The sequence below is a fragment of the Carassius gibelio genome, chromosome B2 (genome assembly GCF_023724105.1).
Source record: "Carassius gibelio isolate Cgi1373 ecotype wild population from Czech Republic chromosome B2, carGib1.2-hapl.c, whole genome shotgun sequence".
NCBI classification, from domain to species: domain Eukaryota; kingdom Metazoa; phylum Chordata; class Actinopteri; order Cypriniformes; family Cyprinidae; genus Carassius; species Carassius gibelio.
This window is the reverse complement of record NC_068397.1, coordinates 5,118,785-5,142,929: the sequence shown is the minus strand read 5'-3', so window position 1 is coordinate 5,142,929 and position 24,145 is coordinate 5,118,785. Positions and strand designations below refer to the sequence as shown.

Sequence of the window (24,145 nt, the reverse complement as noted above, 5' to 3'; positions counted from 1 at the left end):
AAGACTCTACACACAGCACCAAGCTGCAGGTCATTCCTCCTGTAGATCAGTCTGTTTGTGTTCTTTAAGAGACCCCACCTCACCTCAGTTTCTGCTGTGTGTCCCACTAGACCCGCTGACCCCCCAGACTCTGGGTCCAGATGAGCAGGAACACTGGGAGCAAGAAATGGACCAACTGCTGGAATGGACTAACTCCCTTTCTTTCCAAAAAATAGATGGCCAACTGTATGCACAAATTTAGATATCACAAGTGTTGGTGTATTATTTTTTTTTTTTTGAAAATTAAAAAGTTTACAGTACAATCAACTGAATATAACAATCAGAAAGGCTTTAAAACAATAATAATAAAATGAAATGACATTCATGACAATACATATGCACCTTGCATTTTAATAGATCAATCTATCTGTCTATCCGTCTTAAGCCGTTTTTCCACCATCAGGTTCTCATTGCTTAACTTTACTATTATGGTTTTGGATATGGATATGGCTTGGTTTTCCACTGTGGCACTGATAACAGAGCTTGTAACAGATTTATCAGTTATTGCCCTGGTAATGCAAGTACAGGGTTTCCATACAGTACGGTATGAGATGTAAGTAGTGACTGTATTTCAGTTTGCTTCACTCAAATAGCACGCTTGACCAGCAATAGTAAGAAATCACACAAAACCGAGCTGAAGTGGAAACTGGAATCGTTTCTTATACGTAACCACTGGTGGAAAAGCCACTATAGATTATCCAGTAAATATAACAAATATGCCCCCTGTGATATGCAAGCACCTCTGCATTTTATCTTTCAAAAAATAAATCATATATTTATACATTAATAGGCCAGATATACTAATCAGGGTAAATTGGCGTGAGATCACAATCCCAAAAAAGCACTAATAGAAGGGTATAGTTCTGTGTGTGATTTACTGAAAATAAGCAAATTAAAGAACACAGATGCATCCAGATCATTTCTACAATGACCAATGCAGTCTACCTAGAGCAGAGCAAATTAACAACTATTGTGTCAAGTGCAAAAAGGGTTAAAACCACTAATTTACTTTGATGGGGACAGTTAGTTTTAAAAATAATGCATTACAATATTTCAGTACTTTTTTTCATCTGGGCTTGGCTTGCTTGTTTCTTTTTATTATAAAAAGGTTATAATTTTAGTATATGTAAAAGGCTGAAGGAAATGTAAATAAAAAAATGGGAAAACAAAGTATCTGCATTACTTATTTGTAAAAAGTAACTGAGATATATTCTGCGTTATAACTTGCGTTACTTGTAATGCGTTACCCCCAACATTGCTGATCTGCAATCGAGATCATTATATATATAGATCAGTGGTTAAACATGCTTTTTGGGCATTAAATAATAGTACCAATACAGCCAAACTTTAGTAAATGACATTGCATGATTAATTGAAATAATCTCTGAAATTTTGCGTTTGAAAAGGGACATTTTTCACTGCGTGTCTTTTGTAGATCTTGACAGTAGTTTTTTGTAATGCCTAAAGAGGGTTTGCACTGGTGTAAGGTATTAGTAAATCTGGCCCTAGATTTGATGCTGCTTCAGATTTTATAAGTGATACATTTTTAGTACTTGATACTTCTTAAGTGCGAGTGGTGTGTTAACCAAGTAAGAATACACTGTATTAACAGAGTGTTTTTGGAGGTAGATGATTAACTAGCAAAGATTTAAAGAGAAAGTACCATGAATCCTTTTGGAAGTATAATGAGAAAGTTACATACAAATACTAAATGAATCTGAATTATGTAGGTGATGAATGGAAGCTAGATGTTTTCTCTAGTGAGGAGAAACTCAAACTCTTTGATCAGGCCCTTGAAGTCCACTCTGTTTTCTGGGGCATGACTCCAGCACCTGTACATCTGAGTGTACACCTGCAGCCACAGACACACGTCTATTCAAGAATCTGCCTGTAATGTAATATAATACAATAAAAAAACAGGGAAAAAAGAAAATCTCACCATTTCAGGGCATGAATCTGGACATGGCATCCTCCAGCCTTTCTCAAGAGCTTCTACCAGCCTGGCCATGGTCATCTGCCCATGAGATCGGCCAATCGTCTTGAGGAATACCTGCCAGAGAAACCAGGAATTATCCGATGAGTCTCTGTGATTATAATACCTGATGTATTCAATATCAGGTTTGTGAGGCTCACCTGTGGAGGGCTGTTGTCGCGGTCACAGTAGGTCATGATTTCATAGAGAGTGACCCCAAATGACCAAACATCAGATGCCTTGTAGAACTTCCGATTAATCAGACATTCAGGAGCATACCTACACAGAGGACATGACTGGGGTTTAGCTGGACCTTCAGTGGACGTCAACGCATATACTAGAATATATGAAACTGTGGACTTACAGACATAAAACACTTGTTAAACACGTTTGTTTTTTAAACCATTAGTATAAGGTATTTATAAGTATTGTCTACAGTATGAAAAAAGTCAGTAGGAGTTTTTAATATTTAAAATAACTTTTCTATTTCCCTATTCAGCAAAGAATCCTTCAGATACTTCAGAAATCATTCTTATATGCTGATTTGATTCCCAAGAAGCATTTCTTAACAATTCTGAAAACAAATATTAATACTAAATATTTCTATGGAAACTGTGCAACTGTGCATTTAAGCTTTGTCTCACTTTTTATTTTATTATTTTTTTTTTTCCTGCTTACACACAAAATCTTTACACAATTTCTGAAACCTGACACTCAGACACTGATTCTTGGCCTTTGACTTCAATTTCATAAAACACAATGCACAAAACTCCGTGTAACACAAAAAATCAGATGCATTAATAACAAATGTATTTATAAAAAAAAAAAAAAAAAAATATATATATATATATATATCAATCAATATATATATAATATATATAATATATATATATATATATAATATATATATATATATATAATATATATATATATATTAAAGGTGGGCATAGATTAATTTTTTTAATCTAGATTAATCTCACTGTGATCTTGAAATTCATCTAGATTAATCTAGATTAAAATGGCTCATTCGAATTCTGCCGACGGCATTAAGAATATGTGTGTTACCCAAATAAAATTGACAAATAATAAGTCTTTGAGAAGGGGTTTATCAAGCTAGATGGTGCATTAGAAATGTACATCTCCTGTTTCCAAAATGCATCACAAACTGCTTGAAAAAGCTGTAAACTAATTCCACATTGCACAAGCGGGGACCCGGTGAAGGTTTGTACCTGTTTGAAATGGTCTAATTTGTATGTTCGTTTATTTTTATTTATTTGTGCTATTTACACAATGTTTACGGTTTTTTCAAGTTTGTAGGTGTCAAGGTACAGAAACTAAATAATTAAATGTAAAAAAGCACTGGATAGTCTTCAATGTAAAAATGAAATATACAATGAAACCTACATTTATTCAGACACCTTCAACATTTCTCACATTATTACAGTTTTGCTATATATATATATATATATATATATAAAAATATATCTGGTGTCTGAATAATTTTTGGTTTGACTGTTAAAACTAAGTAGTCAAGAGCAGTGAGTGATTTTCATTTTCATTTTCTTGGATTAACATTACAGCAGCCAGTCGCTAAATTAGGCGCGGTCACTTTAAGAGACGAGGAACGCATCAAATATAATACACATCCCATTTTTTTCCTCAACTGTTTACTTTCACCTAAGAAATAACTGACTGTTTTTTCGAGCATAATTTCCAAGGTGGATATTTTTTACATATTTCGTATGTATTTGTCGGCACCAGAGCAAAAATAAGCAAATACGATATTCTAGTGTTTTGATCAAAACACTTGAAAACGCTTATTTTTAGCGTCTCGAGACGCCTTTCTCTGCGTGAGCCCTGAACACCAGAACACCACGAGTACTGAATCGGGCTCTTTCACATCTTGTTGTTTGTTCAAACTGCAATTTGTATTTGTTCGTTCCGGTGCAGGAGGGACTTTGAGGAGAATTTCGCAGAAGAGAGCTCGGTTCAGTGTCGCTGTCCGTTAGGCTGGCCTCAACCAGTCGGTTATATAAAATATCAAGGTGAAAGTCATCATAGCTTGCTCCCAACCCAACTTTGAGAATAGATTAACGCCGATATTTTTTTATCGGCCGATAAGAGTCTCGCGTTAACGCAGCACTTTAACGGCGATAACGGCCCACCACTAATATATATATATACACACATACACACACACACACACACACTTTATAAATGTAATTAATAAAGTACAATATTCAGAAAGCACAATTTGTTGCATTTTCATCATGGTACTGTAGGTGTTTGAATTCATAGGGAACAGGTAATAGCTTTAGCAGATGTATAAATCATTTGTCCTTTATAGAAATATTAAACAAATTTATAAGCAAAAATTTTAAACAGTGATTTACATAATGATTGTAATATATAAAGGAGTGTTAGCAGGAATGAGTTTTTCTTTACCAGTACACAGGACTGTCCTGTTCTTCGGTCACTTTGTAATATTCCTTATCATCTTTGATGCTCTTAGTCAGACCAAAGTCCCCGATCTTTACAAGTGCTTCATTCTCCACCAAGATGTTTCTCGCTGCCAGATCCCTGTGGATGTAGTTTTGAGATCCCAGGTACTCCATACCCTGATAAACACACAATATTTATACTGATTCAAACCCAAAAGATGTCAGTTATAGTGATAGTGATTGCTTCTATTGTGCAGTATATATAAAAAAACAACATTTTGGAAACTTAAGTAACAAATAATATCTGAATATAAGTGAAAATGGCTGAAGCTATCTATATATCTGTGGTTATGGCTACATTACCTGACATATCTGAAGAGCATAATGCAGCAGTCTCTTCTGATCAGTCTTGGATTTGTTACGGGGCAGGTATTCTTTCAGACTTCCAGAGGGCAAGTACTCCATAATGAGTTTGATGTTCGCTCCTCCTGAGTGACACACATTCACCCCAAGCAATAATACAGTAAGTACATATAAATGGGCGATATATTCATTTGTAACAGAGGTATAAAGCCATCAAGATTAGAAGGCGATGTAAACATTGTGTATAAACAGGTCCTTTGTGTTTGTGGCTGTGCTCATGCCTTACCTTCGTCATTGCAGATGCCTTTGTATTTGACGATGTTTTCATGGTACAGGTTTCTGATGGTGCTGATCTCTCTCCTCAGGTTGCTGCTCTCATTTTCTGTTTTCAGAGATTTGACCGCCACCAGCTCACCTGTCTGATCTCCCTTGGGATCATACAGACACAGTTCCACCATCCCAAAGTTACCCTGGACAAGATTGATAAAGAACAGAAGCAGATAATGAATCAAGAACATGGGATTATGGGATTTAGGAGGGATGAGAGGAAAAGCAGATATCTCATTGTGAATGAATCAAGTGTGAGAATGTTTTAACTTGGTCCAGATTTCCAATTAGAATCAGTAGTTCGGAATTCTGATGCAATTTGTACCTTATTCCTATTGAAATCTCAAAAAAATCTATAATATACTGTAAACTTCCTGTAAACTGGTCTTGGCCTACTGGGGTTACTGGTAATCATAATAATCATTTCGGAACAATAGTGTTGTTATTGTTAAATAAAACTGAAACAAAAATCAATTAACAATAATTTTCGTTAACATAAATAAATATGGAATAAACCAAAACATTTAATATTAGATGAAATGAAATGATGCCTTATTATCTAAGTGAAATCAAATTAAATTTGAACTGTGAAAAATGTATTAGAATAAAGATATATATATATATATATATATATATATATATATATATATATATATATATATATATATATATATATATATATATATATATATATATATATATATATATATATATATATAAAATAAAAATAAAATAAAGCATAGAATATAAAATCAAAGCTAATTTTATATACGGATTACTATATATTAAAACTTTATAAATAATACTAGAGTAACACTGATTGGGAACTAAAATATCTTCTGAAAAAAAATCTATGTTCTATAAATTCTATAAAAACATTTCCAAGAACTTTTAGTACTTTTCAACTAGTGGTCGACCGATATATCGGCAGATAATTGTCATTTTTCAAATATCCGTCTAATAATTCTGATAGAACATTTAAAGAAAGGAATGAATGTATACAGAAAGTATTATAACGACTGTTTTTTATATTAGGCCTATAGTAATAGAAAGGCAAAGATTATAACACTTTCTTGTTTGCTGTTAGCGTTAAGCAAAAATGCATTTAAATAATTTAAATAAATATTTGAAAAATATGATTCCCAGTGCATACAAATTTCCCAGAATACTGAGTGCTTTGTTGGTTACAGTGTTTACTTCCTTTTTTTTATTATTATATTTGTATTTAATATCTATTTATTTGTGAAAAATACCGCCATCTAAAGTATAAGCATGGTTCTTTTACACATTCACTTTTTAATCCATTGTCAAATAATTTCACATTTTTTAAATATTACTAATAATAATTAAAAAAATCATATCTGCTATCGGCTCCCCCTGCTTTCCAAGATATCGGCATCAGCTGTGAAAAAACACATATCGGTCGACCCCTATTTCCAATACAATCCAGTAGAAATCATGTACATCATGTTCCTTTCTTTGACTAGGGAAAAGTAACAGTACGTGACAATCATAAACCAGGAAAAATTCAGTACCTCTCCAAGTTTTCTGATTTTCTTGAGAAATCTTCTCTTGAAATCTGTAGGATCAGTCTCCTGCGGAGGAATTGCCTCCATAAGGTGAAGCGCTGTAAATAAAAAAAATACAATAAATTCAGTAATGTATATAAATACAACTACAAAGGTTACTTTAAACTGTGTTTTAACAATTAAATAACACACTTTTTAGTAAGAGTAATAAGAACGGAATTTGTAAATGAAGGTTGTAAGTGTGCTTAACTGTCATGATATTTTTTAAATCAAAATATTTTCCTTCTTTCTTTTTTTTTGAAATATTTAAATTTGTATGTAATTGCTGACAATTTTTTTTTTTTTATCTACTCCATAAAGAGGAGGTAAAGACTGTTAGTGTTTGTGATGATGGTGTGATATTATGTGACAGATACCTTTCTCGTGCTGCTCTTTGATGCGTCCCAGCTCTCTCACTATGGCTCTGAAGAACGGTCTCTTCTTGGGGTCATAGTTCATGCACTGTGTGATCAGATCAGCCAGTTCACTGATGCTGGGTGTGACCAGAGTACCGCACACCTCATAGAATCGCTCTTTCTGTTTATGCACACACAGATGTTAGATTAAAAGTGTTATAGTCAGAAACAATAAAACAGCTGCTGGATAAATGTAGAGTGATCTTAGGATCTGAGTCTGGCACCTCTGAGAGTTTCTTTTCACGCAGAGGCACCTCGCCATTGTAGCAGATCTCCCATAGCGTGGTCCCAAACCCCCATTTGTCTGCTGCAATGCTCAACGCTTTGGGGTTTTTAACACACTCTGGGGCGATCCAGGGGATCCTGTCAATACACTCTGAGCACAGGCACAATCAGGAGCGTTAGCAGCGCAAAACTGTCATGTAGTAAAGTCAATACACAATATACTGATTATTATTTAACCCTTTTAATGCATTGGGGTCTGTTTTGACCTGAAAGAGATATATAAAAAAAAAGTTTTTAATTTTTATTCTAAGACCCTCAAAATAAAAAAAATTTACAGTTATTTTTTAAGATATATACAAGAGTTAAACTTTTAGCTCATTTGGGACCCGGGTATGTATGGAGTCCCACTAGGTGTCGAAAATACTTTTGTAATATGATCTTTGAAGTTATATTAGTGTCAAAAGGGTTTTGTAAATATATTTAGCCTGGTCCCTTATTATATTACACACTTTTGGGACTAAACTTTGTTAAAAAGAAATATTAATATATACGCCTATTGACAAACCATTGCAGCATGCAAAATTGATCACTTTTTTTCATCTGAAGGTGAAAGTTTTAAGTTTATGCAAGTAAAATGAATTTATTGTGTCTGGAAACATTTCAGAGTAGTATTTGCTGTTTTGATGCTGTTTTCTTAGAAAATTATTTTAAATTCAAAGAAATGTATTCACATTACATTCATTCTAATGGGGTTAATACTGGTTATTATCAGATCAGAATTATCCGATGTTCTTATGATTGTGACATACAATGATTTATGATTACTGAAATAGTTTTAATTTCACTACAGTTTATAGTATCAAACAGTTTTTTTTCACGTGTAATTTGACATTTTACACTGTTTTTTAATAAATAAAAATGCAATAATAACACAGTAATAACCAGGTAACATTCAAAACTGACATTTTTTTCACATTTACTCATTAATTAGAAGTTGTTGATTGGTTTAAAAAAATAAAAAAAATAAAACTATGAATTATATTTTATAAAATTCCCATTCCAAATGGACCTAAAATGCAAAAATAGTTAACAGATTTTCAATGCATTATGGGGGTTAAATGATTTTACTATTAATATATTTGATTAAATGTTAAATATGTGTTATTAAATAGTCACTGCACGCTTGTATGGTTCTCTGGGTGAGTGTGAATGAGTGTGTGTTACCTGTTTGGCTGAGCACAGTGATGGACAGTCCAGGATCACTCAGTTTAATGAAAGGACCACATTGTCCTTCCAGACCATCCAACTTCAACAGGACATTTTTAGCACAGACATAGCCATGGACAAGCTTCTTATCCTCCTGAAAGAGAGAAAATAAGACATTTCTGCCTCAAACATCCCATTAGAGAGTTCTGAATTATACAGTATATGCACTTTAGGAGTAAAGCAGGATATCAATTTATCCCCTAGAAAATGGATACTTTATAATGTAATTGTTGTGATATATGAATAACATAAATAATTACAGTAAACATCTCTTTTGTCTGAATCTGTTTTTCAGTAACTGAAAAATACATTAAAATGCTGTCCATACAGACAATGATTTAAAAACATATGTTCTTTGATGAACTGACTTGTATAAATTAGTTTCTATACTTTTTACTGACCTAAATCTCTAGGTTGTGCAACTGTCCAGTGTCTTTAAAAGGCTGAAATTCAGTTTGTCGTAATCATGCTTGATTGTTTCATTGTTATTAAGATATTATTATAATAAAAAAAGATGCTAAATATTGTATACTTTACAGTACACGGTAAGCTAAAACTAAAAAAATATAACAAAGAACTGAAAATATAAAAATAAAAGCTAATTCAAAATACTAATAAATACTACAATATTACTATGGCTAAATAATTCAAAAATACCATTGATTCAAAACTAAAACGTTTTAACTAACCTACAATTATTTTTTTTAAGATGTTTACACCTTAAATTCACATTTTTATTTCAAGTCAAAAAAACACTAAGCCATAAGTTATAAATAGTTTGCAAAATGTAAACAAGGGTGAAACAATTCAAATTTAAATATTGTACCAAATAACTGAGGACACTGGAGAGTTGCTCTGCCACTTGGAACTTCCAGGAGGGCGTGAGTTGAGAGCGATGATTTCTCATGAACAGATCCAGAGGGCCGTGCTGAACAAACTCCTCCACCATAATGACTGACAGAACAACGAGACATGAGATCATCTGCAGTCAAAGCTCAACTATTTCTTTAACTTTACAAATACAAAATAAGTATTGCTGCAGTTTTGTCTGGTGGAGCGGGTACACTTACTGTCCATGCTGTGCATGCATACGCCATACATCAGAACCATGTTTTTATGTGAAATCTGCTGCATTACACTGACTGTGTCCAGGAAGGCCTAGGAGCAGTAGAGCAGGATTTGTGAAAGCAATTACCAGTAGGAGAGTTATATCCTACTGTATGTATCAATAGATGTGGTGCATCTTACAGAAATGTGTCCTGCTGCCAGCATCTTCAGAACCACATCCACCACCTCATGGCCTTCCAAACCGTCATCATCCTCATTTGTCAAACTCAGCTTCCCAGAATATATGTTTGTGCAGGTGCCTTGGCCCAAGTGTTTCTCCTGTTTTATAAATAACAGTTTCAATACATTGCTGTCTATTTCTAGGCTCCATTATTATTTATATATGACCCTGCTGCAATATCCAACTTTAACTCTAACACAATAACTAATCTAAGCTGCTTCACCATATACCATAAGTTATACTGTAGAATATATAGATACAAAGATACAAACTAAACAATGCTTTAGGGTGTACTCACACTAGGCATGGTTCCCTTGAACACACTTAAAACACTTAACTGTTTTCAAGGATACATGCCAAGATGGGTATTTGACAAACATTTGTATGTATTTGTCCATTCAAGATGCAGAAAGAAAATAAGAGGCTTGCACATTGCCCGTGACACATCAAAATCACTTGAATGTTCTAAATAGACAGATGTATTTGTCTGTTAAAGGGCAAGAAGTTATGAAAATAAATTCCTTGCGATGTCAGAGACACAGCTCTCAATGTGCGCACTGTACACACAGACCACAGCACGCCAATTCTCAATTAGTTCTATCAACTACACAATTGCAACTTTTTTTCTCTGAACAGGGTCCCACCACTGATCTATAATATAGAACTGGATTGCTCATGACGTCATTAAAGTGAAGCCGCCGCGCCACCATATTGGTAATCCCTAGTGTGGGAAAAAGTTCCATTGAATTAATAGGAATTTGTATGATTTTAATGAGAAAACATCACCTAACAAGTCAGCGTTTATAAATATGAAGTATCTTTGTACATTATTACAGTGCGAACACCCTAGGCATGAAAGCGGTTATTTTTTAAATGTCGGAAATTTCCCCTACTTATTAAAAAGCTATGTTAATTACAGTAGTGAGCATCATGAACATGATAAACATCAGACGGACACGACCTCAACACATATAACAAACTACAAAGTGTTCGTTCTGAAATCTGAATTTATTCAGAGAAATAACTGACTATATACAGTACGGATTTAAGAAATAAATACAAAGCTTTATTTCCTAGATAGTAAATTATTTTTTGTGTTTGATCAGTTACCTGTGTCGTCAGCGCGCAGCAGACACACCCACCTACACGATTTAAATATATCGCTTATACTGTCCCAAAAGACCTTAAACACTGCAGATAACATCTGCAGGAAACATTACTATATTATACATAACATAAAAACGAGTCCCGTTTGACTGATCAGCTTCAAATCGAGTTATTTTAGGACAGCGGTTTGAATGTAACTCAATGGTGCTCTCCAAGGGGCAAGGAACTCGACCGGAAGTTGAAGTCTGGTGGGGGCTGCCATCTTGTAGCAGAACTTCACTTGCGTTAGCATTCCCATTGACTCCCATTCATTTTGGCGTCACTTTGACAGAGAATAACTTTACATCTGAGGCGTTTAAAGACTCTGTTTGTCCATTATTTATTTCTAAAGATACACGACAATGTATAAAGGGCTCCATTACCTTCTATGTTACATTATGGCTCCGTATAAACAGTTTTTGTAAAAAATAGGCTAACGATTGCGTCATAACCACTCGGCTCTCTGTCGCATTACCGTACAGACAGGAGGAGAAGCTCGCAGGCAATTAACTTAATATGGCGTACTGGCGTTACATTTTAAAATACTATACAAAATAATTAATCAGAATACTTACTCCTGCTCACTCACGACAAAGAACTCCCCGCTCAAACTCGCCGTCTCTGCAAGATTAACGATGGCAGTTTGCACGCACAGCTACTAGAAGATTTACATCTGCCAGACAGGTTGCTGACGTCGTCAAGCTTCGTTTGAGTCTGCGCGTCAGAAACGGAAGTGCTAAAAAACGCTAAAACTGGGCTTCATTTGTCTCAATTGAGTTCCAATGGGGTCGCTGTGTCCATTTCTTTTACTGTCTATGGTGCTCTCTGCTGGTAGGGATTAGTAAGATGGCGGATCGAACACTTCCGGTGGCTTCACTGCCTGTTGGCAGTTTAGAACACGATGAGCGATCCAGTTATATATATAGATCAGTGGGTCCCACACCTTGATTAACTTAAAAATTCAATGACCTTTCAAGGACTTCCCAGGTCCAATATCCTCAAATTCAAGGACTTAATGTGGGGACACATTTCAAGTGAGAACGCGGTTACATCGTGTTATCTTGTAAGATACATTGGTTACAGTTTTCATGCGTCAAACACAATAAATTTTCGCATAATTTTTTTGCCACATGACAGAGATCTGATATTCTATTTGTTGTACTTCTGTTTTGCATAAAACGGAAGAATATTCAGTTCATCCTATATTGTATTCTAAAATGATCTGATATTAATTTTGCATGGATTTTATTGAAAAGAGCTTAGGCTCATGTAACCAGAAGTTTTAAGATATATGAATATGCTTTTTAGCTTCTCTTGCCTCATGGGTTTACATTATCCTAACAAGCAAAGTTTCAACATTCAACATTGATTTCCATGAAAGTGACAAAATATGTAATTTCCATTCCTAAAATACAGATTTTACAGTCACTGTTATGCATATTGATCATAAACACGGCTAAAACATCTTCCTACCAGTGGCCCTCCTTCACAAAACTTAACATCTAGCACAGTTTTATCATGGGCAGAATTCTAAATGTTTCAATACAAGCATTTTAGTCAAATGTAATTCAGCAAAATTTCAAACCTTTAACCCACGGGAGGAAATCAACCCATTAACAGTTTAAAAGTAGCAATAGGAAGAAAAAAAAATGCGGACTTGGCAACCCTGAATTCGACACGAGCTGCGGGAGTCAGATTTGACTGTTCACAGGTTGAGGAGAGAGAGATTTAAATACTCTGTGTATTGATGGCGGCTTCCCTGTGGGAACCCTGTCTGAATTTTGTGCTTACATCACGCAATTCACCACGGAATAATTTCCTCCAAATAGTGAGTGTTTGTGTCAATATACAAACTTTTCTTTTAATTTTTACTTTTTCCTCAGAACTACGAGTATTTATGTCACAATTCTGACCTTTATTTCTGTTGTTTTCTCTTTTTTTTTTTCCTCATAAGTCAGCATTGTGAAACTCAGATTTGCAAGAGAAACATTTGCCTCTTGTACATTCCTGTGAATCTTATTATTTATATAACTACAGTATACTTTCATGCACATTATTTTCTAATCTATATTTAATTCTACAGTACACAAAAATATTTTTAAAAATATTTTGTTCTTATATTTTTATTGTTTACTTTTAATTCTTTCATATCTATATTTATGTATCTTTTCATCTGTGTTGTATTCTTTAATAATAGCACTGTCCATGGAGCGGACCTGACTCACTGCTAGTTATATATGCTCTAAATAATTGTGTATGTGATGAATAAAAATCTTGAATCTTTTTTTATTCAGTGGAAGAATCATGCTTCCATAAAAAATACTATTTAAAAAATATGTAAAAACAGAAGCTGGTTAAACATGGTCAATGTTCTGTTTGTCATAATTGTTATCTTTTACATAAAATACTACTTCGGTTTTAGCAGTGCAGCATAATGGTTGCTTGATCAGCAAACACCAGCTAGAAACCAATGACTTTTCCAAACCACAGATCCCAGTTTAGGTCGGATCTTCAAGCAGGATGCACCAGGAAATAACATCAAGATTCAAGATTTTTTTTTGTCACATACATGGTTATATGTAGAGCATATGACCAGAAGTGAAATATAAGAAAACTTCTCACTATAGAGAAATTTGCTTGTTTTCTATGAAAACGGTTTGACTTATTCACATCATGCATACAAGCAAATAGTTTTTAGATGTCCAACCTGGGTAATGTCATTTCTGAGGATCTTATGGATGACTGCATTATTTAGGGAGGATTGTGGCAATGCTGAATCTTTCCTGGTCACCATGACAAGGTTGGATTGCTCTGTGAAGAAGTAAATGAAAGATTATTCATGTTTCTGCCATCTTCTAAAACAAGGATGATTTTAGCACAATAATAATCTAACATCCCTAGCAAAAAAAAAAAAACATTTATTTAGATTACTACTTGTGCACAATGCACGTTTCTTAATATTAAGCTTAAAATGTGTTTTAACGATGATGATTGAATGATCTTTGAATATGCAAGATATTAAGAGTGTACTTGAAGTATACTTGCAATATTACCACTTTTTTACTGCACAGTTAAATATACTTCGGTATGTATTTAGATGGACTTCTGCACAATTATATTTATAATAAATATATTAAGCAAATAAAAATGTAAATGTATTTGTAGTATACTTAACATGCAAAAAATATTTAAAATACATTTTTTATATTATTTTTTCACTAGGTATACAACCAATTACAAATAAAACATCTTCACTTTCATTACGTTGCATGCCAATTAATTTGATCATACTAGTGTTTCCTGCAGGATTTATTTTTATCCTGTTGTTCCCTACATACTGTACATATTCATGCCACATTTATGTTTTAGAAAATAAAAATCTAGTGCAGTTTAAAACTAAAATGAAATGATTTTATTAAGAAGACAGATTATAAACCGCTAGCTATCTATATTTGAAATATCACTGTTGGTGTGAAGCTCCAGTACCTTTGGGTTGGGGTGGACAGCCACGCTCAAGTCTTAAGCTGGTTTGGTCTGTTGTGAGACTCTGGCCAGACAGGTGGTCCGTCAGCTCTCTCAGAGTGGGCTTCACAATATCTGTCCCAGTCAGGAGGAAGCCCTGTGCGCTTGCCTCAATCTGGAAGTTCTTGAAGGTTTTGGTGATGCTACCATGACAATCCCTCTAGAATAAAAAGGTCAGTTTTTGTGTTACTTACTCTGGGTGAAACACAAACGTATTTACATATAATGTCTGTTTGTTTCTTCTGTGTTTGCTTGACATACTGAATTTTTACTTTTAGGTTTCATCCAAAAGCAGCATATACATTAATAAAGCGATAGTAATAGTACCTCGTTACATATGACAGTCAGGAGAACATGATCGAAGTCGTGAGTGCTCCAGCGCAGCAGATACATGCCCTCCTCATAACCTTCCTGCTTGAGTTTATGGATGGCATATTCAGTACTGAGGGGTACAAAAGAGATACAATTACATCAGCTGTCCAAAGATCATTTGTATATTAGACAGTTCCCTTTCGAACATTCACTCCTGTTATGTATGGTAAAAATCCTTTTTTCCTTTCTGCTGAAGCCTGATATGTTCACATTTGTGTAGCTGCACAAACCAATGGTGGTTTAGCCCGTCAAAAGGGGCGAGTCCGACCGCTATATAAGTCAGCCCGTAGCGCCTTTCATCAGATTATTCTCCTTCAGCGATGAGGATCATCTCGTCGCTGACACTTCTGCAAGTAAAAGCCTTGGAAGAAGCTCCAGGTCTGCTCACTGCCGTGGAAGAAGCCGAAGCAGTGAACACAAGCTTCACTGCTGATATCGGACATCCAAGCAAAAAGCAATTTCCAATGAGCAAATTACCAGTGTGCGTTGTTCCAAATGCTGCACCGCGAGTGTGATTCATGCAAGGGGCTTTGCACGATGCCTCGGCTGTGCCCGCACAGAGGCTGCGAAAAAAATTGATGAGGCTACTCACTGCAGTTTGCTCGTAGGCTGCCCCGATTCAGAGGCATTGTTCAATCTTCTGTCCCGGACAATGAAGCTATTGTTCTCTTGCAGGAGGTGCAAGCATTATTTGCAAAAGGCACTGTGGAAATAGTGCCCCCAGCGAACCGCGGGTCAGGCTTTCTCAGCTGCTATTTCCTTGTTCCAAAGAGAGATGACGGGCTCAGAACCATTCTAGATCTCAGACATCTGAACAGCTCGCTAATGCGTCAGTCGTTCAGGATGATGACGGTCAAGAAAATTCTAGCACATATTTGCCCCAAGGATTGGTTTTTGACCATGAATTGGAAAGATGGTTACTTTCACATCCACATAGCCCTCCATCACAGACCGTTCTTGAGATTTGCATTCAAGGGAGTGGCCTTTCAGTATGCAGTCCTTCTGTTTTGACACCAGGAATCAGAACAGAACTGAACACTCACAAAGAGCTGCTGCTCAGTCACTTGGAGCGCCTCGGTTTGGTCATCAACCCATGCAAGAGCCAAGTGTTTCCCAGGCGACGAACTTCACCTGGGAATGGTTCTGGACTCCACCCTAATGGGGGTATGGATCTCGCCGGATCGGTCCCTGACAATTCAGCGATTGACGGCTTCCCTCACACCAGGGACTACACGCCCCCTGAGAGTTTTTCAGAGGCTGCTTGGCCTCAAGTCACACCCCACGCTTGGCAGTTGAAGAGGCTTCCGGTCAGAGTGGACCACCGCTGTATCGAAGCTGTAGCCCCCTGGAGGACCTCTCCAGTGAGGAATGGCGTTACCTCCAGAAGGAAACTGACCTCCGTGACTTAGATCCTGATCCCTGTGGTAGAAAAACACTGAATACCAGCCCAAAGTCCCTAGTTCCTGGGTAAAGTTCCAGCGGTGGAAAAGCGGCTCAAATCCAGGTGGGGCATGCTGTTGGAGGGCAATCTGGCATTTGGTTCCTGGACAGTTTAGCAGCGATGCCTACATATCAACTGCCTGGAAATGTTGGCAGTCTCCTTAGCCTTGTATTCCTTCCTTCCAGCCCTCATAGGCCACCACGTCCTGGTCCGTTCAGACAGCATGACAGTGGTGTCTTATATCAATCACCAAGGCAGCCTCAGGTCTCACGCCTTATACAGATTGGTTCTTCGCCTCCTTCTCAGGGCACAGAAATAACTCCTTTTTCCTATCGCTCTGACTCCCCAGATCATCAGGCAAGTCAAGGAAACCAAATGCTCCCACCTCTTAGTAGCTCCGCTCTGGAAGAACCAGGCTTGGTTTCCAGAGCTGATGCAGCAGGTAACGATGGCCCTGTGGCCCATCCTATTGAGGAGGGACCTTCTCCCGCAGGTGAAAGGCATGATTTGGCATCCCCGCCTAGAGTTGTGGAGCCTTCATGTCTGGTAGGCTCCCAGCGAGAGTAAGCAACAACATTCTTGAGGCAAGGGTGCCGTCCACAAGACGACTCTATGGCCAGAAATGGTAAGAATTCCTCAGCTGGTGCACTGCATGGCAAGTGGACACGTTTTCATGTGACATGTCTAGCATGCTAATTATTCTGCAAGAGCTGCTGGATAAGGGACGCGCCCCATCCACACTTGTAATTTATTCCTGTGATCAAAGGTGAATTTTCACAGCAAAATCTTTGTTAAAGGGTTAGTTCACCTGAGAATGAAAATTTGTCCATCTTCTACTCACCCTTGAAGCATCCTAGGTGCATGTGACTTCTTTCAGAATAATCCAATCTGAGTTATATTAAAAATTGTCCTTGTTTTCCCAAGCCTTTCAATGGGTTAAGCAGACGTTCGTTGTCAACAGTTCAGAAAACGTGAAAGAAAGTGCACGCATCGGTAATAAAACTTCCCGCACACGGCTCCAGGGGGTGAATAAAGGCCCCTGTAGCGAATCCATGTTTATTAATTTTTTTTTATGAATATCCAGATTTCACATGTAATAAACACTTTTTTCCTCACTTCTGCTGGCTGTGGTGAACTGGAAGATGTGTAGGCGAATGTTGTAGCTTGTCAGCGCAGTGTGGTTAGTGATGAGTGCAGAGAGAGAACAAAACAAAACGCTGGTCATGAATTAGAAGCACAAAATGAGGATTTGTAAAGAAAAGTGTCTGAGGATTTCAAAATAAGCCAAGAGGAGTTGGTTTTCTTTTGCTAAAGAAACTTTGTTTCCTTTGCTCCTACATTTCCCAGAGGTCCGCGCGTGACGCATACGTCTTCTGCCTGCACATCGTCATACAACTCCGACTGGATTATTCTATAAAGAGGAAAGTCACGTACACCTGATGGATGAGTAGAAGATGGACACATTTTCATGCTCTTTAACATTAAAAATGTCTTAACTGTCACTTAACACTATTAATTTCTATAAAGAACATTTTGAAATCTTACTCACCCTTCACTTTTGAACAGTCGTGTACAAATAATATAAAGAGCATACTGAAAATGAACTTGTCATTTACCCTCACATCGTTCCAAATCTGTATGACTTTCTGCCACAGCTTACAAATCTCATTCACATTTGCCCTTTTTAGGGATAAGCACTAGATGATGGCAAAAGTAATCAATATGGAAAAAAGAAGATAATTATATTCCACGTTGTCTAATTTAAAACCAAGATTGGTTGTTACGGTGAATAAAATAAGCTATTATACTGTACTGTGGGACAACAAGCAATAAAATGGCACATCTCGTATTCCACTTCATTTGAAACAGGAACTATTCGAGCCGTTCATGCCAGACTGGGGAGAGAGGTATTGTAATCATGTAAAATATGTGTATGAGAGCAACCTAGTATGAGAGCCTTTTCTAGTACACCCTCAAAACAAAATCAAAACTTTGTTAAAGAGCATAACAAGACCCCTTTAAATTTTTAAGACTAGTCTTAGCAGTTTATGTAGCATGAATATTTATTAAAAAAAATCTCCTTTTGTGTCCTGCAGAAGGAAGAAAGACATTCAGGGTTTGGAACAATACAAGTTCATTATCACTTCTGGAGGAACTATTCGTTTAAAGGGGGGGTGAAATGCTCGTTTTCACTCAATATCCTGTTAATCTTGAGTACATATAGAGTAGTACTGCATCCTTCATAAATCCAAAGTCTTTAGTTTTATTATATTCATAAGAGAAAGATAGTCTGTACCGATTTTTCCCGGAAAAACACGAGCGCCTGGAGGCGTGACGTGTGGGCGGAGCTAAAGAATCACGAGCGCGAATAGGCTTTTGCGTTGAGAGCGTTTGGAAGCTGTGACATTACCGTGAGGAAAAACCCATCATCCAAAACAAACCATGGCTAACAGTCAGATTCAGCCGTTTATTTATGATCCAGAATCAGATCCAGAGGCTGAAACTGAACGAAAGCAGCAGGAACGACTCGCTCCGAGCGGGGCTCGAACCCGGGTCTCCGATGGGAGGGGACGCACTAACAAGGAGACAGAGATATTTGAAGCAGTTTTACTCACCGCCTGCGGTTCCAACACACGATCGTGACCCTTTTTCCTTGGGATTGCATCATCCTTAAGAAATAAACGATACGCAAATCCGTCGTCAAACTGGGCCTTGTGAACAAGCATCTTCGAAATGCAGGGAACAAACAAAAACACTTGCACAACTCCGTTGATGCTCTAATAAACTCCATCCACTGGTCCCTTAATGCTGTTTTTTTTTTTTTTTTGGTAATCTGTGCAGGGTTGTCTTGCCCTGGCAACCAAAAACACACTTCTTTTGTGACTTTTCGCGACGCTCTCGCTCTGATCAGTGAAATGTCTGTGCTGCTCAGCCTCGCTGTACGGGAGCGTGCGCTCTTCCGGCAGAAGTGCCTCAGGACCCATATAAGGAAATTCCGCTCCATCTAACGTCACACAGAGCCATACTCTGAAAAAACTTTCCGAAACTTGTGACAAACCGGAAGGAGTATTTTGGGAACAAAACTACTCCTTCAAACGTACAACTTAATTTTTGAAACTTTGTCCATGTTTAGCATGGGAATCCAACTCTTTAACAGTGTAAAAAACTCAGTATGCATGAAATAGCATTTCACCCCCCCTTTAAGCATGACGATCAGTACATGTACTAACTTAATTGGACCATGGCAGCCCTCTCGTAGGTTCTTTTCTAGTGAGATGGGAGCCACATCCCTGCAGAGGAAGTGATGCGCATCTACGGTGAGCCTAAAGTACCCATCTACCAGACTGGCAAAGGACAGCGCCTCATCATGGGATGCCAGCTTCAGCTCCTGAAGAAGATCACAAACACAAAACTGGGTTTACGAAAGGTTCTGATTTCCCCTAAATGAGCCAAACTGATCACAGATCTCACGGTAAGCCTCACCATGTTTTTATTGTCCTGTTTGTGGATGGTAACCACAGAGTATTTGATGACAAGATGCGTTATCTCATTAAAGTCTGAAAAGAGTGTCCATCTGTCCTCTTCTTCATCATGTGATACTACTTTACTCAGTTTCTTACTGTCTCTCTTTGATTTACGTCTCTGCTGATTGGTCCACAGATCAGAACTGGCCTTAAAAAATAAATATGTGACATTAAAAAACTGCAGAGTTAGAACAAATAGAAATATTAAAGTGTGAAACTACAGCACTGACACTACCATTCAGACGTTTGGGGAGGTGTTTGTTTCGAAGATTAATAATTTTATACATCAAGGATGCATTCAATTGATCAAATAGATTTACAGTGTAACGAAAATTTATTTAAAATAAATGCTGTATTTTTTAAATGTTCTATTCATCAAAGGATCCCGAAAAAAGGTTTTAATTTGATTTTGAATTAATTTAATATTGAAAATGTTTAATATTATGAAGCACCAGGGTTATAAAATGTTTAAAACTAAAACCACTGAAAAAAAAAAAAAAAAGTTAACTGAAATAAAATCAAATATAAAAATTACATATACATTTACAATTAAATTTATTTTTTCCAGCTATTTGCATGACAACATTTCTCATTTTTCTTTAGTTTTACCTGATGAACTAAACTAAAATTAAAACTTTAATAAAAAGAAAAAGTGTGAAAAAACTATATAGACATTAAAAAAAAACTAACAAAATTATTACAAATTAAAAATGTTAAATATTCATTAATAATATGAAAATGAAAATAAAAACTTCTTCAAATGTACCTCAATGATGTACTATGGCTATTATTTGTACTTCTACATTCTTACCTCAATGGGAACTTTACACCAATGAATGCCGGAGATGCCAGACACCAGGATCTTGTAATGAACACCAGCAGCACTGCTGGAGTCTGTGATCATTTGCTCATTTTCATGTATGATGAGAGAAGAGGGTTCAAACACCTCCTCACCAAAGTTTTTCGTTAGAGTCTCTAAAGTAGACATATATTTGACCTTCAGGTCATGGGTTTTGATCTTGTTGCCTTGCACAGTATTCCTGGTGAATTCCTCAAGGAACACTTTAAAGACGTTGGCGATGCGCATACGTGTGAGAATGTTCCTGTTACGTATGGACTTGTACAGGACCTTGGGGATGTAATTCTTGTACCTGACAATGATAAAGTGAAACAGTGAAAATTACAGGCAGTTAATAGTTATATAATTACTCCTTATTGGTGGATTTGTTTCTCAGATCACAATGGGGTGAAATCAGAGATAACTGATGGCAAAAATTCAACTTTACACCTGTAAACTCTATCTCAGTGACAACAGCACCATAAGGATACACATTTCCAACAATACGGAGTCTACATGATCATGTGCTGTATATCAGAATAAGGGCAGTTAAAGAATTTTTTTATTTTCTTTTTTTTATGCTTTTAGAATTAACATGTAATTATTTGAATTTTATGTTTGCTGGGAACATAATAAAATGTTACTTTTTTCATTGGTGATTCTCTTTTTTCAGGTTTTATTTAGTTTTTTTTTTTAATCCGATTTTTTATTTATTTACTTTGTTTTAGATTTGTCTTTGCTTGCTTGGTTAATGTTTTTGTTTATTTTATCTGTCATGTATTGTCTTTATTTAATATTTATTATATTCAAATAAAATATTATTATTAATTTAAATTATTTTTCTGTACTTTACCTTATCTTTAGTTATAAAAAAATAAATACATAATATATGAAGAAAAAAATAATAGAAAAAAAATGTAATAAAAATTATATTTAAGAAATTTTTGCAATAGTCTGAGTCATAAAAAATATGCTTTAAAGACTAAAAAAAGTAGCCTAAAATACTCTTGCTCTTAAAATGCTCTTACTCAAAATCACAGACAGGAAGGTTTTTTTCAATGGCATCATGGGAGATGGCCATCACCGCCATCCCCAAACACTCATTTTCTATCTGCTGGACCTCATTCTCATCACGACCGATGCGCAGTGGTGCCAGATCATTCTGAAAGTCACACTGACTCTGCAAAACACACATTCAAATTAGCAGCCAATACTTTCTTGAACAGCACTTCCTTTAAAAGCAGGCAATGTTTCTGTCATTGTACCTGTGCGTAGAGGTACGTAAGTGAAACTACATCCAGAACAGCTGTTCCTGTAGACCCCGTCCCTCGCTTGAGACAGTGTCTGGACACCGGAGGACATGTCTTGAGAGGAGATGTCCCATGCCAGTTTGTAAAATAGAATCTGCCCCACAAATGTCATTATGACATAAATATGTAACATCATTTCAGATATCACACAAAACAGGGAAGGAAAACTAAAAGAGAAAGACAAGTCCAGGAATACCTCATGCGATAGTAAAGCTTCAATCTTGTAGTCTCATCAATAGTGAATGAATGATTGGGTGGATACCAGATCTTGCTAAATTCATCATAAAGGGCGAACAAACTGCTACACAGCGGAGAAATACCTGTAATAGCAAGACATTATTGAGTCTCCCTTAGGAAAAAGGAGTTTATTCAAGTGTGCTATTAGTATACTTCTTTTAAACTAAAAATAGGAAAGTATGCTTTTAGTTTACTTTATGTACTCCTCGTAAATATACTTACAAATGACATGTAAGTACACTTGAATTAAAACTTACAAAAAGTCTAAATATATTTGAGCTATACTCCTAGAATCCGTGTTTTCATTATTATAAGATAGAGGGCGCTAGTACACATCTTCTGCAAGGAAATTTCCAAAAAAAAAACACAAGTGAAAAAGAAAAAAGTAACAACAGATACTACCACATGTAACACAATCATCTGAATAAAATGGTTTTGTTTGCAAGCAGATACCCGGTTCTTTCTTTGGATGTTTTGGATGTTCAGATATACATGTAACAAAATATATATAAAATAAAATCTAAATAGGGACATAGTAGTATACTTAAAGTATGATGTTGAAGTTCACTTAAAGAAAACTAATGAGTATACAGTACTTGCAGTATAGTTTACTGAGACTATACTTCAAAGTGTACAAAGTATTTAATTAGTAAACTATCAGTGTACCTATAACTTAAGTTCACTTTTAGTATAACTGCAGTACAATCTACAAACATAGAGGTAAACTAGTTGTGTACTCAAAGTTTGCTACTGTTATACTTAAAGTATACTTTTATATACTAGAAAGTGGGCCAAATTAATCCCAATGAGTATTGAAACAGTACACTTACAAGTATACTACTAGAACACTGATATTTGTATACTTGCTACATGAAGTATACTTAAAATATACTTAAATTAAGTATATACTTAAGTATAAAACTTTACTTAGTAAAATAAACTTGAAGTATGCTACTTTTTTCGTAAGGGTTGTGATGATTGCAGTGTTTATTTTGTGGAATAGCCGAAAAACCTACCCAACTTCTTGGCCGCTTCAACACACAGCTCCTCAGCTGTGAAACTTCCTGAGAGATGAATGATCTGGTGTGTCTCTGGCAAGTAAAAATGTATCTCGAGCCCTTGTAATATCACTGAGGCCATGGCTACTTCTTGTTTTTCAGCGCTTTATTTATGAGGTCCCGGCAATATTCCATTCCAACAATGTCCTAAGTATGTTAAAATAAGATTCTGTCATCGCACATATGGCACAGAACAACATTTCCCTCTTTGAAACACGGTAAAGCATGTTCTTTAAGAACACCTGGACTCTTTACAGACCGTTTAATAGAAACTGAAAGTTCGCTGGAGAGCTCAATTCACGACTCACCCATTTCTCATCTATTTCTGACTGACATTGGTGTGTCTGGATTATTACAGCGACATCGAATTAACTTAAAAAAGATAGAAATCGTGGAAAACGAATCTTACCTTAACGTCGAAAGGTCGTCTTTGCGAGATTCTCTTCCGAAGAAATTGATGATGACGAGATTCGGAAAACTGACGTGACCGGCACACTGAATCTGATTGGCTGCTTGACGTTGACGTCACCTCTATTTAACCCTTAATTCAGTCGCGTTTCTGTCAATGACTGTAACAGTCATGAGACAGTCCTCTTGAGAAAGACTCTGCATCATTTTCCAGCGAAACCTCCGGTGTGTTTACGGGAAGTGGCCTTAATGAAAGCGTGTTCAAATGTCCACACTGTGGTATTTTCTATTCTCGAATGTTGTCGTTTTGTTGATTTTCCACCCAATACAAACTTGCACAGTAAATTTGATTGCTTAGGCTATTTTAAGATGAACTAGGCTAAT

At 36.2% G+C, this 24,145-nt stretch overlaps 1 protein-coding gene across 2 annotated transcripts; it reads right to left on the bottom strand.

Moving 5' to 3' along the window:
- Positions 1 to 236: 236 nt before the first annotated feature.
- Positions 237 to 23,876, bottom strand: LOC127950672 (tyrosine-protein kinase JAK1). Of its 2 annotated transcripts, none has more exons than XM_052547838.1 (24): positions 23,763 to 23,876; positions 23,312 to 23,500; positions 22,255 to 22,378; positions 22,014 to 22,152; positions 21,777 to 21,928; positions 20,722 to 21,061; positions 19,870 to 20,058; positions 19,617 to 19,774; positions 14,901 to 15,015; positions 14,538 to 14,733; positions 13,759 to 13,862; positions 9,866 to 10,003; positions 9,688 to 9,775; positions 9,444 to 9,571; positions 8,576 to 8,711; positions 7,351 to 7,502; positions 7,088 to 7,247; positions 6,678 to 6,769; positions 5,102 to 5,285; positions 4,816 to 4,940; positions 4,457 to 4,629; positions 2,173 to 2,290; positions 1,979 to 2,089; positions 237 to 1,891 (listed from the first exon to the last, which is right to left on the bottom strand). In XM_052547838.1, exons 2-24 carry the CDS (start codon positions 23,433 to 23,435, stop codon positions 1,784 to 1,786), a joined length of 3,354 nt encoding a protein of 1,117 aa, XP_052403798.1. In that variant the 5' UTR covers positions 23,436 to 23,500; positions 23,763 to 23,876; the 3' UTR covers positions 237 to 1,783. The 2 variants fall into 2 exon arrangements, with proteins under 2 accessions (XP_052403798.1, XP_052403800.1); XM_052547840.1 differs by lacking the exon at positions 23,763 to 23,876 and adding an exon at positions 23,662 to 23,728.
- Positions 23,877 to 24,145: the final 269 nt, after the last annotated feature.

Bases quoted from the DNA above. Each gene is read 5' to 3' on its own strand.
- LOC127950672 (XM_052547838.1), bottom strand. From the start codon at position 23,435: ATGGCCTCAGTGATATTACAAGGGCTCGAGATACATTTTTACTTGCCA. The intron at 22,153-22,254 runs GTATTCCTGGAC...TTTGTGGGGCAG, and splicing joins AAGCTTTACTATCGCATGAG to ATTCTATTTTACAAACTGGC. The intron at 7,503-8,575 runs GTAACACACACT...GCCTGTGCTCAG, and splicing joins CACTGTGCTCAGCCAAACAG to AGTGTATTGACAGGATCCCC.